General features: G+C 39.8%; 1 protein-coding gene across 1 annotated transcript in view; it reads left to right on the top strand.

Moving 5' to 3' along the window:
- The first annotated feature begins 1,071 nt into the window (after positions 1 to 1,071).
- Positions 1,072 to 24,351, top strand: part of pwp2h (PWP2 small subunit processome component) — a 68,205-nt gene continuing 44,925 nt past the window's right edge. Inside the window, exons 1-4 of the mRNA XM_084323591.1 lie at positions 1,072 to 1,212; positions 1,307 to 1,419; positions 10,385 to 10,479; positions 18,689 to 18,788. Coding sequence (XP_084179717.1) covers positions 1,195 to 1,212; positions 1,307 to 1,419; positions 10,385 to 10,479; positions 18,689 to 18,788 — 326 coding nt within the window. The 5' untranslated portion in view covers positions 1,072 to 1,194. The remainder of the gene's footprint in view (positions 1,213 to 1,306; positions 1,420 to 10,384; positions 10,480 to 18,688; positions 18,789 to 24,351) is intronic.

The raw sequence follows: 24,351 nt of genomic DNA, 5'->3' as shown, positions 1-24,351 counted from the left end.
GACACACAAAATAATCTAGGCCTGCTGCTTCTTTTGGGTTTCTGTTCCCTTGTCAAGTTGTCAGCCTCTCCTCTACTGACTCTAAACATTCAGGGCTTTTTCTGCTCTCACTAATCGGGGTGATTAAAGTCTCTGGTGTGGAGATTGGCAGATTGGGCCTGGGAAGTCCTGAGGAGGTCAGGGCTCTGCCTCCATCTGCTGGCCACATACAGTAGCGCCTCTTCCCAGTCGTCACACCATGTGGAAATGTGCAGCAGTAGTAGCAATTTCACAGCAAGATAATCTACCGCACAGAGCAACCCCTGTGGACACCGCAACGAACGATGCCCAAAGGAGGAGGGACCCCCCAAAGGAGCTGCACATTTCAGCCAAATATTGAGTAGTTTTAGAATTGTGTCTGTCCAAATTTCAAAACACTACCTCCAAAGCTAGCAGGGGCTGAGTTGACAGTGTCTTGAATTTTATTTAAAAAAGTATTAGTTTTCCCACACACAAAAAAGTGTTTCCCCACATTTGTTGCTATTATTATTATTATTATTATTATTATTATTATTATTATTATTATTATTATTATTATTATTATTATTATTATTATTATTATTATTATTATTATTATTATTATTATTATTATTATTATTATTATTATTATTATTATTATTATTATTATTATTATTTTGTGGTATTGAAGTCAACTTCCTGTCTGTTTAACTTTCTGTCAGTGCATGTCTATGGCTTGGGGGAAACATGCACTTAGAATCACCAGAAAGGCTTTCGAAATAGTGAAATGCCATGTTGGCCTCAATATTTTCAAAACTAATTATATGAAAATGTTATGAAATGAACAAGAATGTGATCAAATATGTAATAAAAACGGAGCTCAACGCATACATTTGATCGTAGAAATCCGTTCGTTTCCCCAATACCAAGATGGCGGCGGTCTCGTGACGTCAGAGTGTCTTCGAGAATCCTTTCCCTTTTATTTATTGATTTACACTCCGGCCACTAGAGTCCGCTGTGGTGGTGAGTGATTCATCTCTCAGCCAACCCGGAAGTGTCAAACGTCAACACAAACTTCAAACACGTGTGCGTGCAGCGTGAGACCGTCAGCTGAATAATATGAGTCAAAGATCAGTATTATAGCTGGACTCTATACTTACTACGCACTAAGTATAAGGAATAACGTGGTTTTGTAAAATGAAGTTTGCTTATAGGGTAAGTATCGCTAGCCAAATTTGATAATGATAACGTTGACGTTAGTTAACCTCGCTTCTGACTGGTAACAACGTATGTCTCTGCACTCTTTTAGTTTTCCAATCTGTTCGGAGCTGTCTATCGTCAGGGGAATTTGAGTTTTTCCAAGGATGGAAACTCGGTGATCAGTCCAGTTGGGAACCGCATCTCGGTGTTCGATCTGAAAAAGTAAGTAACCAAACGAACTAACGTTGGCTAATAACGTGAGGTCGCTTTGCTTGCTTCATATCACAGTCTATCTAGCTGGTATACCCAACCTACTGTACTCAACCTCATAGTATGAGGTAGCTGGTATACCCAACCTACTGTACTCAACCTCATAGTATGAGGTAGCTGGTATACCCAACCTCGACTGTACTCAACCTCATAGTATGAGGTAGCATACCCAACCTCTACTGTACTCAACCTCATAGTATGAGGTAGCTGGTATACCCAGCCTCTACTGTACTCAACCTCATAGTATGAGGTAGCTGGTATACCCAGCCTACTGTACTCAACCTCATAGTATGAGGTAGCTGGTATACCCAACCTCTACTGTGCTCAACCCCATTACAATAGAGAGCTGGTCTACTAGACCCACATACAGACCATTACAATAGAGAGCTGGTCTAGAGCCACATACAGACCATTACAATAGAGAGCTGGTCTAGACCCATATACAGACCATTACAATAGAGAGACTCACATACAGACCATTACAATAGAGAGCTGGTCTAGACCCACATACAGACCATTACACTAGAGAGACCCACATACAGACCATTACAATAGAGAGCTGGTCTAGAGTGACACACTTACAGAGCTGGTCTACACTTTGATGAACATTGTTACTCAGCTGATAGAGTTGTACCCTTCCTGCTGTCTTGTTGTACAAAACTTGTAAGTCGCTTTGGATAAAAGCGTCAGCTAAATGTAAATGTCTAGACCCACATATAGACCATACCATTACAATAGAGAGCTGTTCTAGACCCACTTACAGACCCTTGCAATAGTCCAACCTGGATGAAATGAAGGCATGTATAACGCTCTCGAGGTCATCCATGCCTCTAGAGGGGCTTTGTTTTGGACGGGAGCCTCAACTGAAAAAAAGGAGCCTTTTACTACAGAGTCAATTTGTTGGTCAAATTTCAAACCACTATCAAAAGTGACACAGAGACCTTTCATATATGAGCGACTTAATGGAAAGATGTGAAATGACTTTGTTGCCTTTGTCATTACAATACCTTGGTCGCAAGATTCAGTCAATCGTTTTGTAAAGTGCAATGTTTATAATCCCAGCACTGTTTGCATACGTCCTTTCCTCAAACGGAGCTACACGGTCTGACACGTGACTGCCTTTGCAGATGACTAGCCAATGCAAAATAAGTGACCTGACAGGTCAACTTAAATTAGGAACCCTTATTTTGGCACGGCAGGTCACCCACGAATGCAGTCGAATGCATCACAGATACGTAGCTCTGTTTGAGGAAAATTCATAACGCAAACAAACACTGCTGGGATTATAAACATTGCAATTTACAAACGATCGACTGAATATTGCGACCAAGGTATTGTAATGACAAAGCCAACAAAGTCCTTTTACGTCTTTACATTAAGTTGCGCCTGATTGGCCAACATTTATTTTCTGGCCTAATGGTATTTTCACCCAATTTCATACTATGTGGTTGGTTTTTATTTAACCAAGCAGGTAAATTAAGAACAAATTCTTATTTTCAATGACGGCCTCGGCCTGGCGAGAGGACAAAGGGGCCTCTCGAAGGGTAACATGCAAAGGGTACAAAAAATATTATACATAGAAAAGAGACAGATGGTAAGGGAAATTATAATTTTTTTTTATCTACTTTTTCTCCCATTTTCTATTCTCCCATCCCCAATTTCGTATCGTCCAATTCTACCCTCCCCTGTCTCGAACGCTGTTAGGCCATGCCTCCCACAAGCCGGCTGCAATGTGGACTAAGCCTTACATCACGTGTCCCCTCCGGTACTCGAGGAAGCAGCAGTCGCATCTTTTCACCTGCACAGCGCGATCTCTCAGCGTCGGGGGTCTGCGTTTGGAGGGCACGCCGCCCCCGTCGCTTCCTGATTCTGCTGCGCAGGCGCACCAACCGACCTGTAGGAGTCGCTGTCCACAACGTCCGATCCCCACCCATCAGCTTCCCACCCCCTAATACTGGCAATTGTATTAGTATGAACGACCAGCCAAGCTGATAGCAATGCGGAGAGCTGGGCTCGAACCCAGCGTCTCCTGCATTGGTGGTGAGCGCCTTGCCCACTGCACCACATAGCCGCCCTGGTAAGGGAAATTATTAAAACACACATCAGACAACCTATACAATTACAAAGGGGCATACATGAAGGATGAAGCAGAACAGTCAAATTACAGTTAAAAGGCTGGGTGACAGTTACAGGTGTGTGTGTAAACTCTGCGATATAGTCCTTAAAAGTAGTGAGGGGGATCAATTTGTCTTTTAATAATTAACTTTATTTGTATAGCACTTTTCATACAGAGGTTGCAGTTCAAAGTGCTTCACAACAGTAAAAAAATACAGGCATAAAAAAGATAGACAGGTAGCAAGGTATGGCAAATCACAGTGTTTCACATTAGGATCTAGCATCCCAATAGGCTCTCCGCTTACAGTTTTCAGTAACACAAATAGTAAAAAATAGTTTAAAATTATTCAGTTTAAAAATAGTCAAATTATAAAATAGAAAAGATATAGATACGTTAGCGGACAACACATATCATAATATTAGTCACTCTTTTTTGGTACGAGAACTCGGGGTGTAGCCATAGTCGTTAGACGTAAGTTGAATATTGAATTAAAGGGAGTATGGTCTGATGTAGATGGTCGGATAACTATAGCTAAGATTGTACACAAGAACAGGAAAATAGCGTTGGTAGCGGTATACGCCCCAAATTTGTACGAAGTGGGTTTCTTCACTACACTAACCAAAGCAATGTTAGACCTTCCCGATTACTCATTTATAATAGGTGCGGATTTTAATGCCATTTGGAATCCAAGGATGGACAAATCTTACCTCGCCTTTTCCAGCGAACAAAAGAATTCATCTAATGCATTAAAGGATTGGTCGAAGATTACAGGTGTAAATGACTTATGGCGATCACTTAATCCCACGACCCGAAAGTACTCTTGTCGATCTGCGAGACATAACACATTATCCAGAATAGATTATGTCTTTGCATCCCCGAGACTATTTGATAACTATGAAGTGGAAATGATACCCAATGCATTATCAGATCACTGTTATTTACTCCTAAAAGGAACATTTGGTATACTATCTTCCCGAGCCCCAAGATGGCGATTTAACTCGATGCTGCTTAATAACAAGGAATTCATTACACAACTCAAAGAAGCTCTTACAGTATTCCTACGGGAGAATGCAAACTCGGTGCAAGACCCCAGAATAATATGGATGTCGGTAAAGGGAACGATCAAGGATTTCACTGATAGCTTTTCCTCCAAAATGCGCAAGAATCGATGCACAAAACTGGCTGAACTGGAAACGCTTTACTCAACGTTATTTAATTCTTTACAATACAACAACTCAACTCGACTAGAAAATCAAGTTAAGGTACTAAAAAAAGAGATCAATGCCATATACAGACAACAATCGGAAATACAAATACGTAGCACAAGACAACAGCAGTACTCCCAAGGTTCTAAACCTGGTCACCTATTAGCCATGCGATTAAGAATTAATGCAAAATTTGCAGATATAACTACCATTAGAGCACAACAAGTACTTGAAACAGACCCTGAAAAAATAAACGTGACATTCAAAGAATTCTACTCCAACTTATATAAATCAGAAACGACCTTCGATCAAAACAAAATGGACACATATCTTAATCAAATTATTCTCCCTAAACTTTCAGAGGATGACGCTAAACAGTTAGAAACACCGATCACACTAGAGGAACTCAAGAAGGCCATATCCTAGTAAATGCAAAGTGGTAAGGCTCCTGGAAGAGACGGTATCCCACCAGAAATGTACCTCTCTTGTTGGGACATAATTGGACCCTTATTACTAAATATGATCTTATACTCAGTCAAGGAGGGGAACTTCCATAAGAACGACAATATTGCACTCATAACAGTCCTTCTCAAAAAAGACAAAGACCCTAGAGCCATATGAAATCCGCGATCACGGAATCGCGGACGGAATCGCGGAATTGAGCAATAAAAATGGAATCAACTGTAAATTTAAAAAAAAATTATAATAATAATAATTTATGTTGTGGGACTTGTACAGCACTTTGTTCAACTTTGTCAGTGCTGTAAAGTTTAAACCTTTTTAAATCTTAGACAAACAAAACACTTTGCTTTCATGAAATATTGTAAGCCGTCATTTGAGGCTTTATAAAAGCAGCACAATGAACACAAATCTGTCAGTGCCGAGTCCGACCTCATCTTAAATAACAAACAGCATTGCTTGTTGTAGTTAACAAAGAGAGGCAGAGTTGATTTTGCAAAAAAAAAAATATATATCATTTATATTTTTTAATAATCAAATTTTATTTTCATATTCGAATCCCATGCCCATCGAACGAAGCTTCGAAGTATTTAAGACAGCCCTATTAAATGGACTGTTATATCTTATTAAATTGTGGACATTTATTCATTCCCACTTATTAGACACTATTTCTGATGGTAAAATGAGCGTACAAAGCAAAATACAGAATTCTGAAATATAAAAACGGAATTTGGAAAAAGATAAAATGGAATTTGGAAAAAAATAAACTGATTTCATATGGCTCTAAAAGACTCCACCGAGTGCGGTAGTTACAGACCCTTAAGCCTCCTCGGAACCGATATCAAACTGTACTCTAAGGTATTAGCCATCAGATTACAAAAGCATATGACGTCTTTAGTTCATCCGGACCAAACTGGCTTCATAAGAGGCCGCCTGATCACTGATAACATAAGACGAACATAAGACGAATACTGCACGTACTAGATGCCGACAAGGACGACACCATACCTAAGGCGATGCTGTCCCTGGATGCAATGAAAGCTTTTGACAGGCTGGAATGGTCGTATCTATGGGCAGTATTAGAGAAGATGGGTTTAGGTAAAGGTTTCATTGATATGATTAAAGTAGTATACAAAGACCCATCGGCCATGATTACAACAGGTATAATCACCTCCGGAATCTTTCCGGTATCACGCTCAGCTAGACAGGGTTGCCCTCTTAGTCCCGGACTATTCGATCTATCATTAGAACCTTTAGCACAATATATAAGACAATCCCAATCCATAGAACCAATCGTAATCAAGGGCACACAACATAAAATTAGTTTATATGCGGACGACGTAATACTGTTCATGCAAAACCCCAACACCACACTGCCTCCTCTGCTCAAGTTGATTGAGAACTTTGGAGATTTATCAGGATTCAAGCAATCTTAACTATATTCACAGGACATACTTGACTCCTATAAGACTGAAAAAAAATTGGTCTTATACAAGACTCCAAATGCTCCTTATGTACAAATGGGGACGAGGGGACATTTATGCACATGTACTGGGACTGCCCACCAGTTAAGATATTCTGGAAAGAGGTGACCCAGCAATTATCAAATCTCTTAACCTGGAATATACCTGTACACCCCTCTGTATTACTGCTGAATGATGTTTTTGAGTGTGCAGTACATCCACAGCTAAAGAGATTGGTTTTATCGGGTATCACAGTGGCTAAAAAGCTGATAGCATCACGATGGTTCCAACCGGAAAAAATTTGCTGAAAGGTCTGGATTATTACATATCTCGATGTGATCTATCAAGAAATATCTAGATTCTACAGCAAGAATTTTGGGTCTCAATGAATCCAAAATGACATTGTGGTTAGAAGTGGTGGAGAAAATAAAAGCTAGCATATAATGGTAATGTCTGGTTAGGAGCGAGGGAAAGTGGATGGATTATCCAATGGGGGGTCCGGGAGGGGGGGGTACGAGCTGGAGCATATGTGTGTAGGTTTTTAGATAACAGGTATTAAGGGTATATCCTATATAAGACAATGAACTAAAATGTGATTTCATTGGATGTGCACTGTCAACTAATGCTTGTATATCTTATCGTGTGTTGTCATGTTTGTTTATGTGTTTGTTTAAAAATAAATAAATAAAATAAAATACAAAAAAAATAGAACGGACATAAAAAATACAGGCATGAGCGAGCATAGCAAGGTATGGCAAATCACAGTGTTTCACATTAGGATCTAGCATCCTAATAGGCTCTCTATTCAGTAATACAAATAATCAGTGTTTCACATTTGGATCTAGCAAATAATAAAAATTGTTTAAAATGATTCAGTTTAAAAATAGTCATCAGTAAGAAGTAAAAAGTGCAATAACCGACACATGAATTTGATAGGCAGTGTATAAGAGTAGGCAGGGTAAGAATAGTGCAGGTAAATACAAGTTGTGTCAGGATATCCCTGATGTTTCCTCTTGCCACTAGGTGGTAGCCGATATCTATCAGTGAAATGCCTGAGCAAAGAGATTTTAAAGATGTCTAGCGAGTTGGCTTCCCTGATGTTTTGGGGTAGTTTGTTCCATAGTTTTGGGGCATAGTTGATAAAGGCTGCATTACCGATCCTCTTTTTTTGCATCTCATTCCAACTGCTCGGAGCAGCTAATTGGAAGGAGGCTTGACTGAAGGAAGTGTTAACACGGGAACATCTAGTGGAGATATGGTGAGCAGCTCTGGTGTTATAGGGAGTAGATGACAATTTTAACAAGTGTATCAAATAAGGAGGTTAAGCATTGTAAAGGTTGGGTGAGGTCTAACAGCTAATGTTCTTCCTGTGTCCCAGGACAGTTAGTATTTGTGAACACACACCACTCCTCAAGCTAGAAATCGGAGAGAGAACCCTCTCTGAAGTAGGGCTGGGCGATTCTTGCTCAAATGTGAATCACGATTTTTCTCTAAGAATTGAGATCACGATTCTCTCACACGATTCTTATTTTTTCAATAAAATCATTTATTGCACTCTTTCTTAAACAGACAACATAACATATCAAAGTGCTTGACTTAAACTTAAACATAACATATATGAAAGTGCGGGTCGGCTACGTGGCGTAGTGGGCAAGGCGCTCGCCACGAATGACTGAGACGCTGGGCTTGCCTGTTCGAGCCCAGCGCTCCACATTGCTTTCAGTTTAGCTGGTCGTTCATACTAATACACATTGGCCGTATTACGGGGTGGGAAACTGATGGGTTGGGATCGGGCGTTGTGGACAGCGACTCCTACAGGTCGGTTGGTGCGCCTGCGCAGTAGAATCAGGAAGTGTCTGGGGCAGCGTGAGCCTCCCACGCGTTACTCCTCGCCACTGAGAGATCGAGCTGCGCAGGTGAAAAGATGCGACTGCTGTTACCTCAAGTACCGGAGGGGACTTGTGCTATGTATGACTTAGTCCACATTGCAGCCGGCTTGTGGGAGGCAAGAAACAGCGTTCGTGACAGGGGAGGGTTGAATTGGATGATACGAAATTGGGATGGGAGAAAATATAGAAAATGGGAGAAAAAGTGGATAAAAAAAAACATATATGAAAGTGCTTGACTTAAACTTAAAAGTTTCTTGTAATATACAAAATAACTCAAGTCATAATCGTCATCATTTAAAAGTTAAGTAAAATTTTTTTTTTTTTTTTTTTTTTAATCGTCATAATTTGGGGCGGCTGGGTGGCGCAGCGGCGATTGCGCTCGTCACCAATGCAAGAGACTCCGGTCTCGAATCCGGGTGTCAGCATTGCCTCCGGCTTGGGCCAGCCGTCATACTAACTCAATTGGCAGAGTTAGAGGGTGGAAGTCGATGGGTGGGGATTTGGACGTTGTGGACATCGACTCCTACAGGTCGGTTGGGGGACGCCTGCACAGCAGAGACAGGAAGTAGCGGGGTTAGTGTGAGCCTCCCATGCGTTACACCTCGCCACTGAGAGTCCGTGCTGGCAGGTGAAAAGATGTGACAGGCTGCCTCCTCGTGTACCGGAGGGGACACGTGATGCAAGGCTTCTATCCTCCCTACAACCGACCAGTGGGGGGCATAGTCGAGCAACGTTCAAGACAGGGGAGGGGAGAATTGGAAACTCGAAAAAAATAAGGAGAAAAAAGTGGATACAATTAAATTTTTTTAGAAATGAGATTGCATAGGTCTATGAATCGAGATCGCGATTTTATTTCGATTAATCGCCCAGCCCTACTCTGAAGCCTCAAAACTGGAATATAAAATCTGGAGCTGCTCCATGGACAATGAATGGAGCTCTACATTGTGTTTGTGAGCTCTTATTATGTGCTTATTAAAATAAAACGATATTCCTTGAGTGCGGTCCCTACCCTTTTTTCTACTTGTGAGCTCTTACACACACATGAGGTTTTAATTCTGGTTCAGATATTCTAGCAATGCCAGCATATAAACCTCATTTGGGTGTAAGAGATCAAACTAATATTCTATGGCTTCATAAAAGTCAGAGCGCCATTCTTTATCCTCCCAGTGCCACCACCGATCGGAGGGTTCCCCCTCTGGTTTCTAGCTTTAGGAGGGAGTGGTGCGTGTTCACCAACACTGACTGGACTGTCCTGGGGGCACAGGAAGAACGATAGGCAGGGTTCGCACAAGGTCCTTGAAGTGCTTAAAGTGCTTGATTTTTGACCAAAAAAAGTCAAGTCCTGAAATTAAAATCAACCATTCACATTGAAAGTTTTGTTCATCCATGATAAAACATTTCTGAATCAAGAAATTTTATTTCTTTTTATTTAAAGTGTAACTAATAGTCAGAAATTGGTTTTAAGCCATACATATTGGATTTTTTTTTATAAAAAAAAAACATTAAAGTGAATTGTATCCTTTTTAAATGCCCTTTTAAAATGAAAAATAGTGCTTGAAAGTCCTTGAGTTTTATTTTGCAATGTCTGTGGGAACCCTGAATAATGTGAATTCTTAAAACGGGTGGCGTTCCCCTCTAATCTAAATAGGTAAAGTAATGGCTTGTGTGACTGTTTATTTATCAAGGTATTCAAATATATTCACAGAGTCTTGAATGCCATTTAGATTTTTATCAAACCAAAAACCCAGGCCCAGACTGAAACATTTCGCTCTCTCTGTCCTCCAGCAATAAATCGGAGACCTTGCCAGTGGCCACGACAAAGAACATAACAACTGTGGGCCTCTCTCCCGATGGGAACCTGGCCATACTAGTAGATGAAGGTAAGTCATACCTAGACGTGAAGTTTGTCACTAAACATGATGGCATGCGCCTTACTCTTATGGCATCATACTGGCTAACGGGGTGGTGTAACGTGTCTGGCTGAGTGATGACGTTATCTTGTTGAGAACATGATGACTGTCATTTACTCATCACAGTAGTAGCAACACTTGTGAAACTGACTGAGTCCAGGCGGAGACGGAGATTGTGAAAATGATGACGCAGATACTCTCTCTTCCAAAACGAACGCCATGTGCAGCGCACTGATATTGTTGCATCTTCTGACATGACATTGGAGCCGAGTAAACACTAAATGCCCACAACGATGGGACTTATAATTGACCAAACCCATTTCACCGCACGCCACAAACGCCCATTAGCTGTGAGGCTTACACTGATATACTCATCATCGAACATCCTTCTTATTGATTATCAATTGTGCTGTCAATCGATTAAAATATTTAACTCGATTAATCGCATGATTGTCCATAGTTAACTCGCGATTAATCGCAAATGAATCTAATTTTCTTTTTTTTCTACCTTAAACAGATCTTTTTCAAGTTCCAAGTTTTAATACTCTTATCAACATGCGAGTCAACAAATGCTTGCTTTATGCAGCCATTTAACACAAAAGGATGACCCTCATGCATTGCAAATTTGCATCAAATTCAAAACAGAGTGATGCACAAAATAACTTAAAAGAAAATAATAACAATGAATAAAGTGTGCATGAAATAATAGGGGAAAGAAAACATTAGGAACTTGTTACATTCACCCACACAAGGGCTGAGTAATCACCCCCCCCCCCCTCTCTCTCACACACAGCTCTCTTTCTCTCTTGCCCCTTCCTCATCTCTCTCACCCCCCTCTCTCTATATCTCACACACACACACACACACACACACTTCAGAAACAAACATAGTATCAAGAGCATCAATAATACACCTGAGTGAAGTCTAGTAAAAAGAAAAAGAAAAAAAAATCTTAAAAGTTAATCGTGAGTTAAAAAAAAGAGTGGCGTTAACACATTGAGTGCCAGCGACGTCATAACTCGTTTTATCAGCCCCCCCATTGAGTGCCGACGACACGTAATATCATTTGTTTGCCGTATTTTTTTTATTGGCGATTTGAATCAATCAATCGAGCCATGGGTTAGTGCTGCAGAGTCTCTCTGAGCTCAATTGGGAAGATACCGCCCCCTATCGTCTCTCCCTGTGTAACTGCACCCCATCAGCTCAGACTGATACAGGGGGGGTGGCCAGTTTCCTAATTTTATTTTCCCGTCAAGGCATCTGAAGAGACCAAGTGATCGCCGGCCCTCAGAACAGCGACGATTATGTATTTACAGTACCAACACTGTAATCAATAAGCGTGATCGATATTTGGAATGGCGATCAGGAATTGGAATAATCTTTTTGGATAACATCTGATCTCAGGTAAGGAATCTATTTTACCAGTCTTAGGATAATCAGACCTGTTTTCACGGAGATCTCAGCGTTTGCCCTATGTGTGATTTGGCTGTGATCGCTGATGAGGAAATAAGAGAATCGATTTCTCAGCTCGCGTCTATAGCGTGCATAAGTACACATATACTATCGATAATCTAGCGTAGGGCTGGGCGATATAACGATAACGATAAATATCGCGATATATTTTAATCGATATCGAATATCGAAATTTTAAAAAAAAATCGATTTTTTTTATTTTTATTTTTTTGTGACCTGCAACAGGGCAGTTTTAAAACCAGAGACAGTGGACAGACTTGTCTTTCTTGCCTGCAACTTAAAGTAATGGCTTTGCTTGTCCAAATGACAATACTGACCAAATTGAGATACATTTTTCTCTTGTCCATTTATTTTGTTTGCTTTCTAATTTAAAATACAGTTTGAAACCGTCTGTACACAGTAGGCTATGTGTGCTAGCAGAACTAGACTCCAGTCACGGTGCACATGTGCGGTGGTTTGTCCACCAAAAAAGCGCCAAAAGATCGAAAATAAACTAGCAGAGCCAGAACTTAGAGCCATATGAAATCCGTTTTATTATTTTCCAAATTCCATTTTATTTTTTCCCAAATTCCATTTTTTTCGTTTTAATATTTCAGAATTCTGTATTTTGCCTTTTATGCTCATTTTACCATCAGAAATAGTGTCTAATAAGTGGGAATGAATAAATGTCCACAATTGAATAAGATATAACAGTCCATTTAATGTTTTTAAGTGCTGCAACTCAGAAATACAGTTCAATTTTACACAATATTTTTCAATTAATATTGTGACAAAATAAAAATACATATTTCAAGTGTAAACAATAGATACAGCTAGCTACTACTGACATTATCACAATGACAATGTCAGTAACCTAGCTATATCTATTATATTGTGATGAAATATAGTAATGCATAATTTAGGCACCTTTAGTTTAGTTTATTTAGTTTATAAAGGACAGTGTATAATGGCAATCGTTTGCATTAAACAAATGGATGGGTGCACTAGATTTAGCAAGAAGCTATCATTTCCATCTATAGTCCTATGTACTGTAACGTTTCATAGCTATTTAAGTTTATTTAGATTATAAAGGGCAGTGTATAATGACAATCGTTTGCATTAAACAAATGGATGGGTGCACCAGATTTCGCTAGAACTTCTAGAAGCTATCATTTCCATAGATAGTCCTATAACGTTACATAGCTATTTAAGTGTATTTAGTTTATAAAGGGCAGTGTATAATGACAATCGTTTGCATTAAACAAATGGATGGGTGCACTAGATTTAGCTAGAAGCTAAACGTCCTAACGTTATAGCTATTTAATCACAATAGTGTCGCAAGTGTTTTTGCGGGTCCAGTCCACGGAACGTTGACAGAATTAGCAAAACACCTTATCACCGGAGGCATAAAAGTCATTAGGATACTGTTCTGCTCTGAATTGAGGGCTTATTGTGGAATTGTTTAGCTTCTTGACGATGTTAACACTGAAGCAGCCAGACGCTTGAGCACCGCGGCTGTGTTGTGTGTAACACGCTGTAGAGTCCCCGTCTCCCCGGTCGCGTGTGCACCAAACGTTCCACCCAAAAACGAAATTTCAGTCCAGATTAGGCCAAATTCTGCAATATTCCACGTTTTGCAGTTGATTCCATTTTTATTGGTTAATTCCGCGATTCCGTCCGCGATTCCGTGAACGCGGATTTCATATGGCTCTACCAGAACTGTTCAACTCCCCTGGAGCCACAGCCAGCAGAGAAGCCGGTTTACTTTCGCTTTTAAACCAGCTGCAGCCTGAGAACTGGAGTGTGAGGGGATGTAACACTAAAGATGGCGGCAATGACAAAGAATTGCTGCAAAATAAACATACATCTGTTGTTAAAAAAAAATATTATATACTTATAACAATTTCGATAATTATCGATATCGAGAAATATGATAACATTATCATATCGTTATCGCGATATGATTTTTTTTCCATATCGCCCAGCCCTAATCTAGCGTTTATTTGAAAACGATTCATAAATAGGCCGACAAATGACAACGTGTCTAGTGTATTCGAGAATATTCCAATAAATGCAGTTTATGGGGGAATCTTTCAATTTCCCGAAAATCTTCGAGAGAACGATAGCTTTTCGAAATGCTATAAAAAGGATATGAACCGATTTATATAAAAAAAAATCTGTTTCGACAATGTTGACTGCAAACAAGTCATTGATAAGCGACGGGCAGATTAGACACATAGTTATAATTTAAAACATAGATTAGGAGTTTTTAACGCTAACATTGAAGTGGATGATGGCATTCAACGGGGTAAAACTGTAAACAAGGTCGGCACTGAAACTGTTAACACATTAACTGCCACGGAGTTTGCCCGTCTCATACCACTCTCTGCCACCACTCTAAGCCTATGGAGATGTTTACAGGTCTTCTTTGCAGGGCTATAACTTTTTAAATTGTATTGCTAAATTGACATTACTATGGCCCATTCAACATCGATTATCTATCGTTCAGGATGTAGGAACGTTATACTTTTTCATTCATAGATTCATACGAAAATACCGACTCTAGAATATAAATATTTTTTATCGTTTTCTGCAGTAATTCCTAGAATGTGAGTTATAGGCATAAACGCATATATAGATTATCAACTGCCGTTTGTTGCCAATACACGCTATATTAGAAATTTCAACTGTACATGATCCTAAACGTTATGACTGATTATGCGCGGATGAACGGGGGTGTGGGGGGTGTGTCGTTTATAATTCCGTGATCGTCAGTAAATGCTTTATGTAGTATGGGTGATATATTGATCAGAGCAGTTTGCATTAATAATAATAAACAATCACGCTGAAAATGCCGTCAGCGTCCTCTTACCGTTCGCCGATGAGACTGGAGGAAAAAGATCCCACTTATTTGACGTGGATCGCCTAGATCCATTTCCGGTTTGTATAATAATAATAAACGCCCAAATCATATCGATTATTGAGTTATGGCAGCGATCCATATGTACGATGTGTGTCTAGAGTCCCGCACAATATGTGTGTGCCGGACAGTGTTGGGACTAACGCGTTACAAAAAAGTACCGCGTTACAGTAACGAAGTTACTTTTGGCGATAACTAGTACTCTAACGCATTACTTTTGAAATTCAGTAACGCTACTTACGTTACTGAATGGTTCGTCACTGCGTTATTTGCGTTATATACGGCGTAGATTGATAGCGAGCGGTAGTGATTATTATTATTATTATTATTATCCTCATATCCTGTCTGGCTGCGGGGAAACGCTATGCTGGGGGCGTGTTTTGTTTACTATTCCTGATCCTGACTGATAATGGCAGCGCCCAGCTACTCGCGTATTTCTCTTTTGTCGAGTGAAAAGAAAATAACGTTTTAGTTATGTCATTTGTGTTTTGGCTCAAAGATACTGGAGTCTAACGTTAACTACCAGGACTCATCCAAATCCACTCGCCACCCGCGTAGAATGATATCAGGCGACACACAGTAAATGGGACGGAAAACTTTTTCCAACTACTTGGAGAGAGAATATACAGTACAACATGGAAATGAGATAAAGAAAATGTTTAAGGGGCTGCTGGACTAACGTTACATCTCGACAGACACTGGTGAGTGCAGTGATGTGAATGTAAATGAATGGAAACTCAAGTAGATCAACGCATTTTGACTACAAATCTGCCAGGGAATCTCATCAATACTAATCAAACAATATAAATATAGTCCTTTCATGCACAATTGATATCCTAACTATTCTAACGTTGCAATGCATGATTGATATCTTAAACAACGTTGCAAGACGGTTATAATGAAACGCTCCGGCGACGGATATCAAGGCTGTTCCTCAAGCACTTATTTTCAACCTAGAACCTAAACGTGCATGCGCGCAACCTAAACGTGCATGCGCGCAACCTAAACGTGCCTGCGCTCAACCTCCCCGAGCAATTAGGCACGGTGCATTTCTTATTACGTCGGGACATTTGTGTTTGTCAGATTTGTGTTTGTATCTAGACCACATTGCTTAGCAGAGTTCAGTGATGTGAATGGAAACTGTCAAGTTGATCAACCGATTTTGAGTATCTGTATCTTCATGGGAGCAATTTCTTTCTTCTTCAAGTAACTAAATAGTTACTTTTCACAGTAACGCATTACTTTTGGGTGTAAGTAACTAGTAACGTAACGGAGTTACTTTTGAAATGAGTAACTAGTAAAGTAACTGAGTTACTATTTTTCAGTAACTAGCACAACACTGGTGCCGGACGCATTTCCCTGGTACACGGAGATCACCAGAGATCCATTTCCGGTTGTAACTTGCTCGATCACCACCAAGCGGCAGTATTGAAGCGTTGCAGAGTTGTGCAGGCTCCCACTGTATCAGCCGAGGCTGGGTGAGGGCATTCTGAATATCATGGCTAAAAAATTTAATATGATCTCAATAACGTTGTACGCCGTGGAATGGCAGAATTAGCATGACCTTGAAACACGTTGTACGACGTTTTTGGCGCAGGATGTGTTAATAGAATCGGGCGATAACGAGTTAACTTTGACAGCCTTAATTATCAATACTACTCAAGAGAATGGCATTAAAAAGTGTGCATACCATTTTGTTAATTTGTCCCAAACGGCTCACAAAACTACATATTTGGACATAAAGGTCTTAAGAATATGTAAACGGTTTCTTACTGTCTCATGAGTCATGACACCAGCAAGCTGGTGGGATGGAAGGCAGACAATCTTTCAAAACGATTCCCCTTGCATTTCATCCTGTACTGCAGGTAGGCCTGCCGCGATAAGCAATAAATCGATTAATTGCCGCGATAATTAAAATGAATGCAATGATTTTGACGGGCGCGATTAATTGCTATTTGCGCGTTTGTTTTAATGAGGCGGAACCAGTGCCCCTTGCAGTCTCTCTCCGTGTGGGTTGGCCGCTGGCGTTACTACAGAGCACAGCACGGGAGCTCCGTGGGGCAGTAGCAACGCCACATATAGCTTAACTACATTTCTCAATAGTGTTGCTCCTTTTAACCAAGTAGCGTTATTTGTAGTGTAACGTTAGAATAACACAGAATAACGTTAATACAATTACATGCATCATTGTTTACAATGAACGGGTGGGGCTAGTCAAAGCACTGGAGACGGGGACAAGTTAAACATGAATTAATTTATTATAACGGGTCGTTTTCGAGTCGTGCTGCAGTGCCTACGCACCACAGCTATTCTATTATATACTGCTTTGACGCATCCTCCTCATCGTTGATTGCCTGTAGTAGCTGCATCTAACGTTAGTAGCTAACGTTAAAACTAAAAAACGCAACCGGACGAGACAAGTTGTCGGCTAGGATAATCACAACAATACTCCCGGTCCGGTCGGTGGGCTTCAAAATAAAAGTCTTAAACCGGAAAAGACGGAGCGGTGGGCTTCAAAATAAAAGTTTTGGGAAATAAATTTCTCAAAAAAATTCTCTAACCGGTCGCAATAATATCGCTTATCGCGATATTTTCGGGGGCAATTAATCGCCCAGCAAAATGTGTTATCGTGGCAGGCCTAACTGCAGGGCTATTCAACTAAATTGTTCAGGGGGCCACATTGTCAGAAACCCAAGGGGCCAGGGGCCGGACTGCCACGGCGCCTCCCCGTGCTATGAATATATGTACACTTGACACAACACGGAACCACATTTTCACAACTTTTATTTAACTACATTGCAAAAGTAGTATACTTTTCAAAAAAAGTGCTTAATTTATGTGCCACATCTGCAACATCTCCTGCAGAAAGTGCTTCATTTATGACTGTGCAACAACTGCAACATCTCCTCTTCAACATTTCAATATAAAAATAAAATAAAAAACAAACAAGTGCATGATGTGCATCTGAACATTCTAACACTTGAACAAAAAAACACATTTATAGTGCAGCTGAGCTTATGAAAAAGTGCTTCATGACTGTGCAACAACAGCAAATCACAGCATCTTATTAGCACTTATTGTCCACTCTTAACTCTCAAACATCAGGGGGGTGGGGGGCAGACAGGCCTAGCCTACATACACACATCTAATGAGAGCGATTGCACTTCTTTGACTGGGCAATGGCAGAGAAAGAGGGTTCATAGGAAGTGAGGGCTACCCGCAAACAGTGATGCAAATGCTCATTTGTCAAGGAGGCACGTTGCTTGTTTTAATGGCATTCATGTGAGAGAAACTGGATTCACAGGTGTATGTTGAGCCAAACATTGTTAGCACAGATATTGCCAGCGTTTTTATTTTGGGGAATGTCTTGACATGAATACACTTTATCCAAAATGTTGTGGTGGATTCATTCTCAAGTGCCTGCTTCAGAGCAGATGATGCTTGCATGTCAATTATTTCAAGTTGCAGGAGACCTTCATCAATGTGAAGTGATGCAAGGAACTCTTGTCCTTTTGTGGAAATAGCAGCTACATTGGCAAATGGGTTGCTCACAAAATGCATCAATTCTCTGGACATGTCAAATTCATCAAATCGACTTGCAAAGTTTTCCCTCAATTTATCAATGAAATCTGTCATTAATTGAGTGACTTTAGGCTCAATTGTGCGTGTTAACGTTGACATGAAAAAAAAAATAAAAATAAAAAATGTATTTTTTTTTATTATCATGTAATCTTTGGCGGGCCGGTCAGAATCATCCCGCGGGCCGCCAGTTGAATAGCCCTGCTGTACTTTATGTGTGTCCCACAGATGGCGCTGCGTTGTTGGTCAGTCTCATCACACGGGCGGTGCTCCATCATTTCCACTTCCACAAACCTGTGAATAGTATACGTTTCTCACCCGACGGCAGGTAAGTCACTGAATAAGCACATTCTCAAAGTTGAACAGCATCACAGTTTTCTTTTTGCTAAAACATTTAAAGGTGCTATAGATAACATTCAGCCACTACATGTCTAGAGCACTTGGAACACCAGCATGTCATTTATCCAATCAGGTGCATTCCACATGGGGGAATGGGAAGTAGCGAGTGGATACATGTAACATGTAAACAACAACATTCATTTTGGACCCACACAAATATTTAGATTAATTAATCAATACTAATTGGGGGGGGGGGGGGGCAATACTTTTATTCTGCACTTTTCTAAATCTCTGTGGATGTACTCTACATAAAAATATTATCTATAGCAGGGGTGGCCAACCCGCGGCTCGCGAGCCGCATGCGGCTCTTTGCCCGTCAATGTGCGGCTCTTCCATCCATTAAAAAAAAAAAAAAATGTTACCTTATTTTTTTTTATGTCACTCATTCCATAAGGACGTAGAATAAACATTTACAATTTTTTTTTTAATGGTCCATTTGCATGTTCTTGGTATCTGAATCTAGGGACATATATGGATCAGTGTCAGAAATAGTGTGTCTGTTACTAGGCTTGAGTAAATTGTAATGAACCAAAGGAGAATATCAATTCTATTTAAAAAAAAATTTTTATCTTTGACTGTAAATAACACCATGCTAAAATTGACCAGACCTGAAAAATCTAAGCAAATGAATAAAGGGAAGATGATTAAACAGAAGGTTTTGTAGATACAGTACTGAATTCTGCCATCTTTTTTATAATGTAAATTTCTCCACCATTTTTCATCATATTGCAACACCGTTTTTTGCAAGACGTTCACAGAAAGGTAGAGAAACGAACTGCGTTCTGTTTTATGGCAATAACGTTCAGGTTTGTGGGAGATAATCCCAAAAAATAAGAGAAATTAAAAAGTAAATCCAGAAGTTAGATGATTGACAGGGGCTGGTGTGAGCTGGGTAGGGTAGTTTTTCGAAATTTGAAAGCCCTGAGTCTCTTCCTTCAAATGACTACTCACTTTTGGCTGTGCCACTTCCTCCTGTCAATATGCGCCGGTTTCCGACTCAATGCCCTGAGATTTCTATAATCTTATATTTCACTAATAACAGTTAAAATAATTGGTAAACAAACGTAATGCTGAAAATATACACTTTTACTGTATATCTCGGGCTTAAGAGGTTAACCCTGTGAGGCCCAAATTAAAAAGAAATTAGCAACTTCAGAGGCCAGAGGGTGGGACATATAAACACATTTACTATCAAATAGCATTGTGAGGCTGAACAACAGGACCAATTGACTATACATGTGCTTAAAGGGGAACTATCTTATAAATGGCTTTTTTCAGTGTTTACCATTGTTTCTTAGCTATGTGGACTTATATTAATAGGATATATGTCTCTAATTCTCATATTGGCGAATTCTTCCAATTCTCCTCTCACAATATTCACCCTCACTGAACTGAGTCATCTGAAAATGTGCATATCTGTGATGTCAGAGATTTCTCAGCTGCATAATAATGTGGCAGTTCAGGGCTGTACGGTGCGACATATATGTTGCACGTGCGACACTGACGTCAGTCTGTGCGATGAATGAATTGACTTCACTAGCACGGGTGCGATGGCCCGTGGTGCAAGCAAAAAAAAAAAAAAAAAAAAGTGTGACGTAAATGAATGGACCACGGCGCTATCCACCTGGTACTTGTAGTCTTGTGCGATTAAAAACAATGTCCCGTCTCGCGTAGAGTCCATATCAAAACACCAAATCCCATAATCCCTAGCGAACAATATCCCCGCGAGCCGAGGCAGCCAGGTGCGAGCTCAATGTACAGTGACTGAGACAGTTTCTGACAAGATGAAGCGCTTTTTTAAGGTTTTAAATCCAAAAGAAGTACAAAACCCCAAACGAGCCCGAGAGGGACCACCGTTAATAGAAACGAGACAGGAGAAGGAGAAGATTAAGGTTTACAGATATAACGCAGAGTGGAAAAATGATTTTCCGTGGCTTATTTTTAACGAGGAAGAGCAGCTATTATTCTGTCACTGGTGCCGAGAGGCTCCCGAAAAGATTCGATCAGAAAATCCATATGTCGTGGGTAACAATATCCTAAAAAGGGATAATATTAGCAAGCATAATACGTCCCATCGACACATTCTTGCCCGGGATGCCTTCAACTCTAAACAAAACCCCGAGCGGGCCGGCACCCTCTTGCACTCGCTGAGTAAACAGACGACCAGAGCGGATGATGCTGATCTCCGTGAGGTAACGTTTAAGATGAATGTGGCATATTGCATCGCCAAGGAAGAAATGCTGTTCACTAAATTTAAGCCGCTAATTTTACTCTGTAAAAAGAACTCTATCGTATGGCTACTTAAATTCCCCTCCGGGATCAATAAAGTATTAATTATCTATCTATCAATCAATCTATCTATCTATCTAATAACGAGACAATATGCAAATAAGGTAATAATAATTCATTTTATTTATAAAGCCCTTTTCATTCATGCAGAGTTCCTTGTACTTCTGATTAATGCAATAGTGTGTGTGTGTGTGTGTGTGTGTGTGTGTGTGTGTGTGGTGTGTGGTGTGTGTGTGTGTGTGTGTGTGTACGAATAATTATAATAATAATAATACATTTATTTATTTGGTTCCACAAATATGTACAGGTGTTTGTATGCATTATATCTATTTGTTATGTTGGTTTCTAGGTGTTTCTAGGTTGGTTTCTAGCTTTCCCTGTAATCTGAGTCCACACCAGCGCTGCCTGGTCTCGGACTGCTTCATATCGGTTATATGGTTATGTCCTTGTTCTTTTTGTTTTACATTATGGGCAAATAAAGAAAGAATTTGTCTGAAAGCATTTCTTGTTAAAGTTTGGATTTTGTGTGCCCTGTATGCAAGATTCATGTCCCTTTCCAGTCACATACCTATTTAAGTAATGAACTGCACTACTTGTGGTTGTTTTTAGAGATTTTAGAGACGTTTTATACTCGTGCTACAAGATTTTGGCCTGTGCTACAAAACTATCAACCTCTGTAGCACCAGTGCTATGTGCAAAAAAAGTTAACGTACAGCCCTGCAGTTGATGTGGCAGTTGGCACCAGTGACCAGGCCACACAGTGGTTGGAGCCCAGCCTCAAAACGGCTTAAGATCTTGAGGTAGAAAAATGCGGTTTTTAGTACTTGATTAGAAATACAAAACAATGCATTTTTTCTTTTTTGAAAAAAACCTAGGTGTTCCATAGACTCACAGGAATTGTGTAAAAGTGCCCAAATAGTGAAAGAAATAGTAAAATAGTTCCCCTTTAACATTTTTTAAATAAACATTATTTTTTTAAATGGCTAAAAGTGATTTTGTAATTTTGCAACCGTGGGTCTCACAGGGTACTTTTAACCCTGTGAGGCCCAAATAAAAAAGACATTAGCAACTTCAGAGGCCAGAGGGTGAGACCTATAAACACATGAAGGGTGCCGTGAAGGTTGAGAAACGCTGGTATATGGTGTGGCTCTTTGTGGTACCACAGTAATTTTTGTGGCTCTTAGTCTCTGACTGGTTGGCCACCCCTGATCTATAGCATCTTTAACGTCTTCACTACTAAATTAATGAATGATGTTGTTGGACAGCTAATTAAAATAGCTCAAACGGGCCCTTTTCACAGCGGCCAATTTGACACGTCCTAGCAGGGTAAAAGTAGGTGGAACTAATGACGTTAATTATGGTTCCGGTACATTCCGGTGTGCCAGGACTCTGGTACTGTGCATGCTGGCTCACTGGAACGTCTCTGGCACGCCTACATGGAAAGTAACTTAAAATAAATTGTTATTACAGTAGTTTCAAATCTGTTTCCCCTGTTATGACATGACAAAATGGCCACTGTAGAAGGGGTCTACTGCTGGTCTTTCCTAGAGCCATATGAAATCCGTTTTATTATTTTCCAAATTCCATTAAATGTTTCCCCAAATTCCGTTTTTTTCCGTTTTAATATTTCAGAATTCTGTATTTAGCTTTTTATGCTCATTTTACATCAGAAATAGTGTCTAATAAGTGGGAATGAATAATTGTCCACAATTTAATAAGATATAACAGTCCATTTAATGTTTTTAAGTGCTGCAACTCAGAAATACAGTTCAAGTTTACACAATATTTTTCAAATAATATTGTGACAAAATAAAAATACACATTTCAAGTGTAAACAATAGATAATCATACAGCTAGCTACTACTGACATTATCACAATGACAATGTCAGTAGCCTAGCTATATCTATTATATTGTGATGAAATATAGTAATGCATAATTTAGGCACCTTTAGTTTAGTTTATTTCGTTTATAAAGGACAGTGTATAATGACAATCGTTTGCATTAAACAAATGGATGGGTGCACTAGATTTAGCTAGAAGCTATCATTTCCATCTATAGTCCTATGTACTGTAACGTTACATAGCTATTTTTGTTTATTTCGTTTATAAAGGACAGTGTGTAATGACAATCGTTTGCATTAAACAAATGGATGGGTGCACCAGATTTAGCTAGAAGCGATCATTTCCATCTATAGTCCTATGACTGTACTGTAACGTTACATAGCTATTTAAGTTTATTTAGTTTATAAAGGACAGTGTGTAATGACTAGAGATGTTCCGATACCATTTTTTCCTTCCCGATCCGATTATGTCGGCCGATACCGATACTGATCCGATACCAGTGCATACATAAAATAAAATAAAAATAAAAAATATATTGTATAAATTCTACTTTTTTATTATTATTTTTTTTTACAGATACTGTTTTATATATACTGTTTTTTAGTAATAACTAGAAAGTAATGGTATTTATTCAACAACAGGTGATTGTATAGATTAGTATTAGTATCATTAATCAATGAGTATGGGGCTGCGGCACTGCAGATATACCCTACTCCAATGATCCGTCCGGACATTAGACGGTGTTGCACTCGCTACCCAGTCTGTAAGCTAGTAGCAGATAGAACGTTCATGTTGTGATTTTCGATGCAAAATAAATATTCAACATTCTCTTTTTAGACTCCACCTCAGACTCTTATCCTTTGGCACTTGGAACTTGCTGTACTTTGCTTGCAGGTCTGCATCCATTATTGCTGGATTATGAATAGCACCAACTTTAGCCACGGTACCGGTATCAAGCTAAGCTAGCTGACCTAGCTCGTATTCCCCGCATTGACATTTGATAACGTTAGTCAGCTAACGCTAGTCAGTAGCTACTTAACTTAAATACGATTCACCGTGGGTGTATTATTGTTGATAGACGGACAGTGTCAGGTCCTGGAGAAAGGACAGGCGATCATCTGATTTGATGTAACGGGCGGATGTTGTTCCAACTAGCTAGCTTTTCAGCTAATGCTATCATAACACCAGCAACCAAAACACATCCCGTCTGAGCTCCCCGTCACACGCTCTGTCGGGTACAATGGAATTTAAGAAAGTGTATCTGCTGTTAAAATGACAAACAGCATCACACTTTAAAACACGTTCATTTTATAATCCTCACTCTCCGCAGGAGATAAATTACGTCATGGGATCGGAGGCT

Source organism: Notolepis coatsorum, assembly GCF_963971535.1.
Source record: "Notolepis coatsorum genome assembly, chromosome: 1".
Taxonomy (NCBI): domain Eukaryota; kingdom Metazoa; phylum Chordata; class Actinopteri; order Aulopiformes; family Paralepididae; genus Notolepis; species Notolepis coatsorum.
The sequence above is the reverse complement of the archived record's forward strand: the minus strand, read 5'-3'. Positions and strand labels throughout refer to the sequence as shown.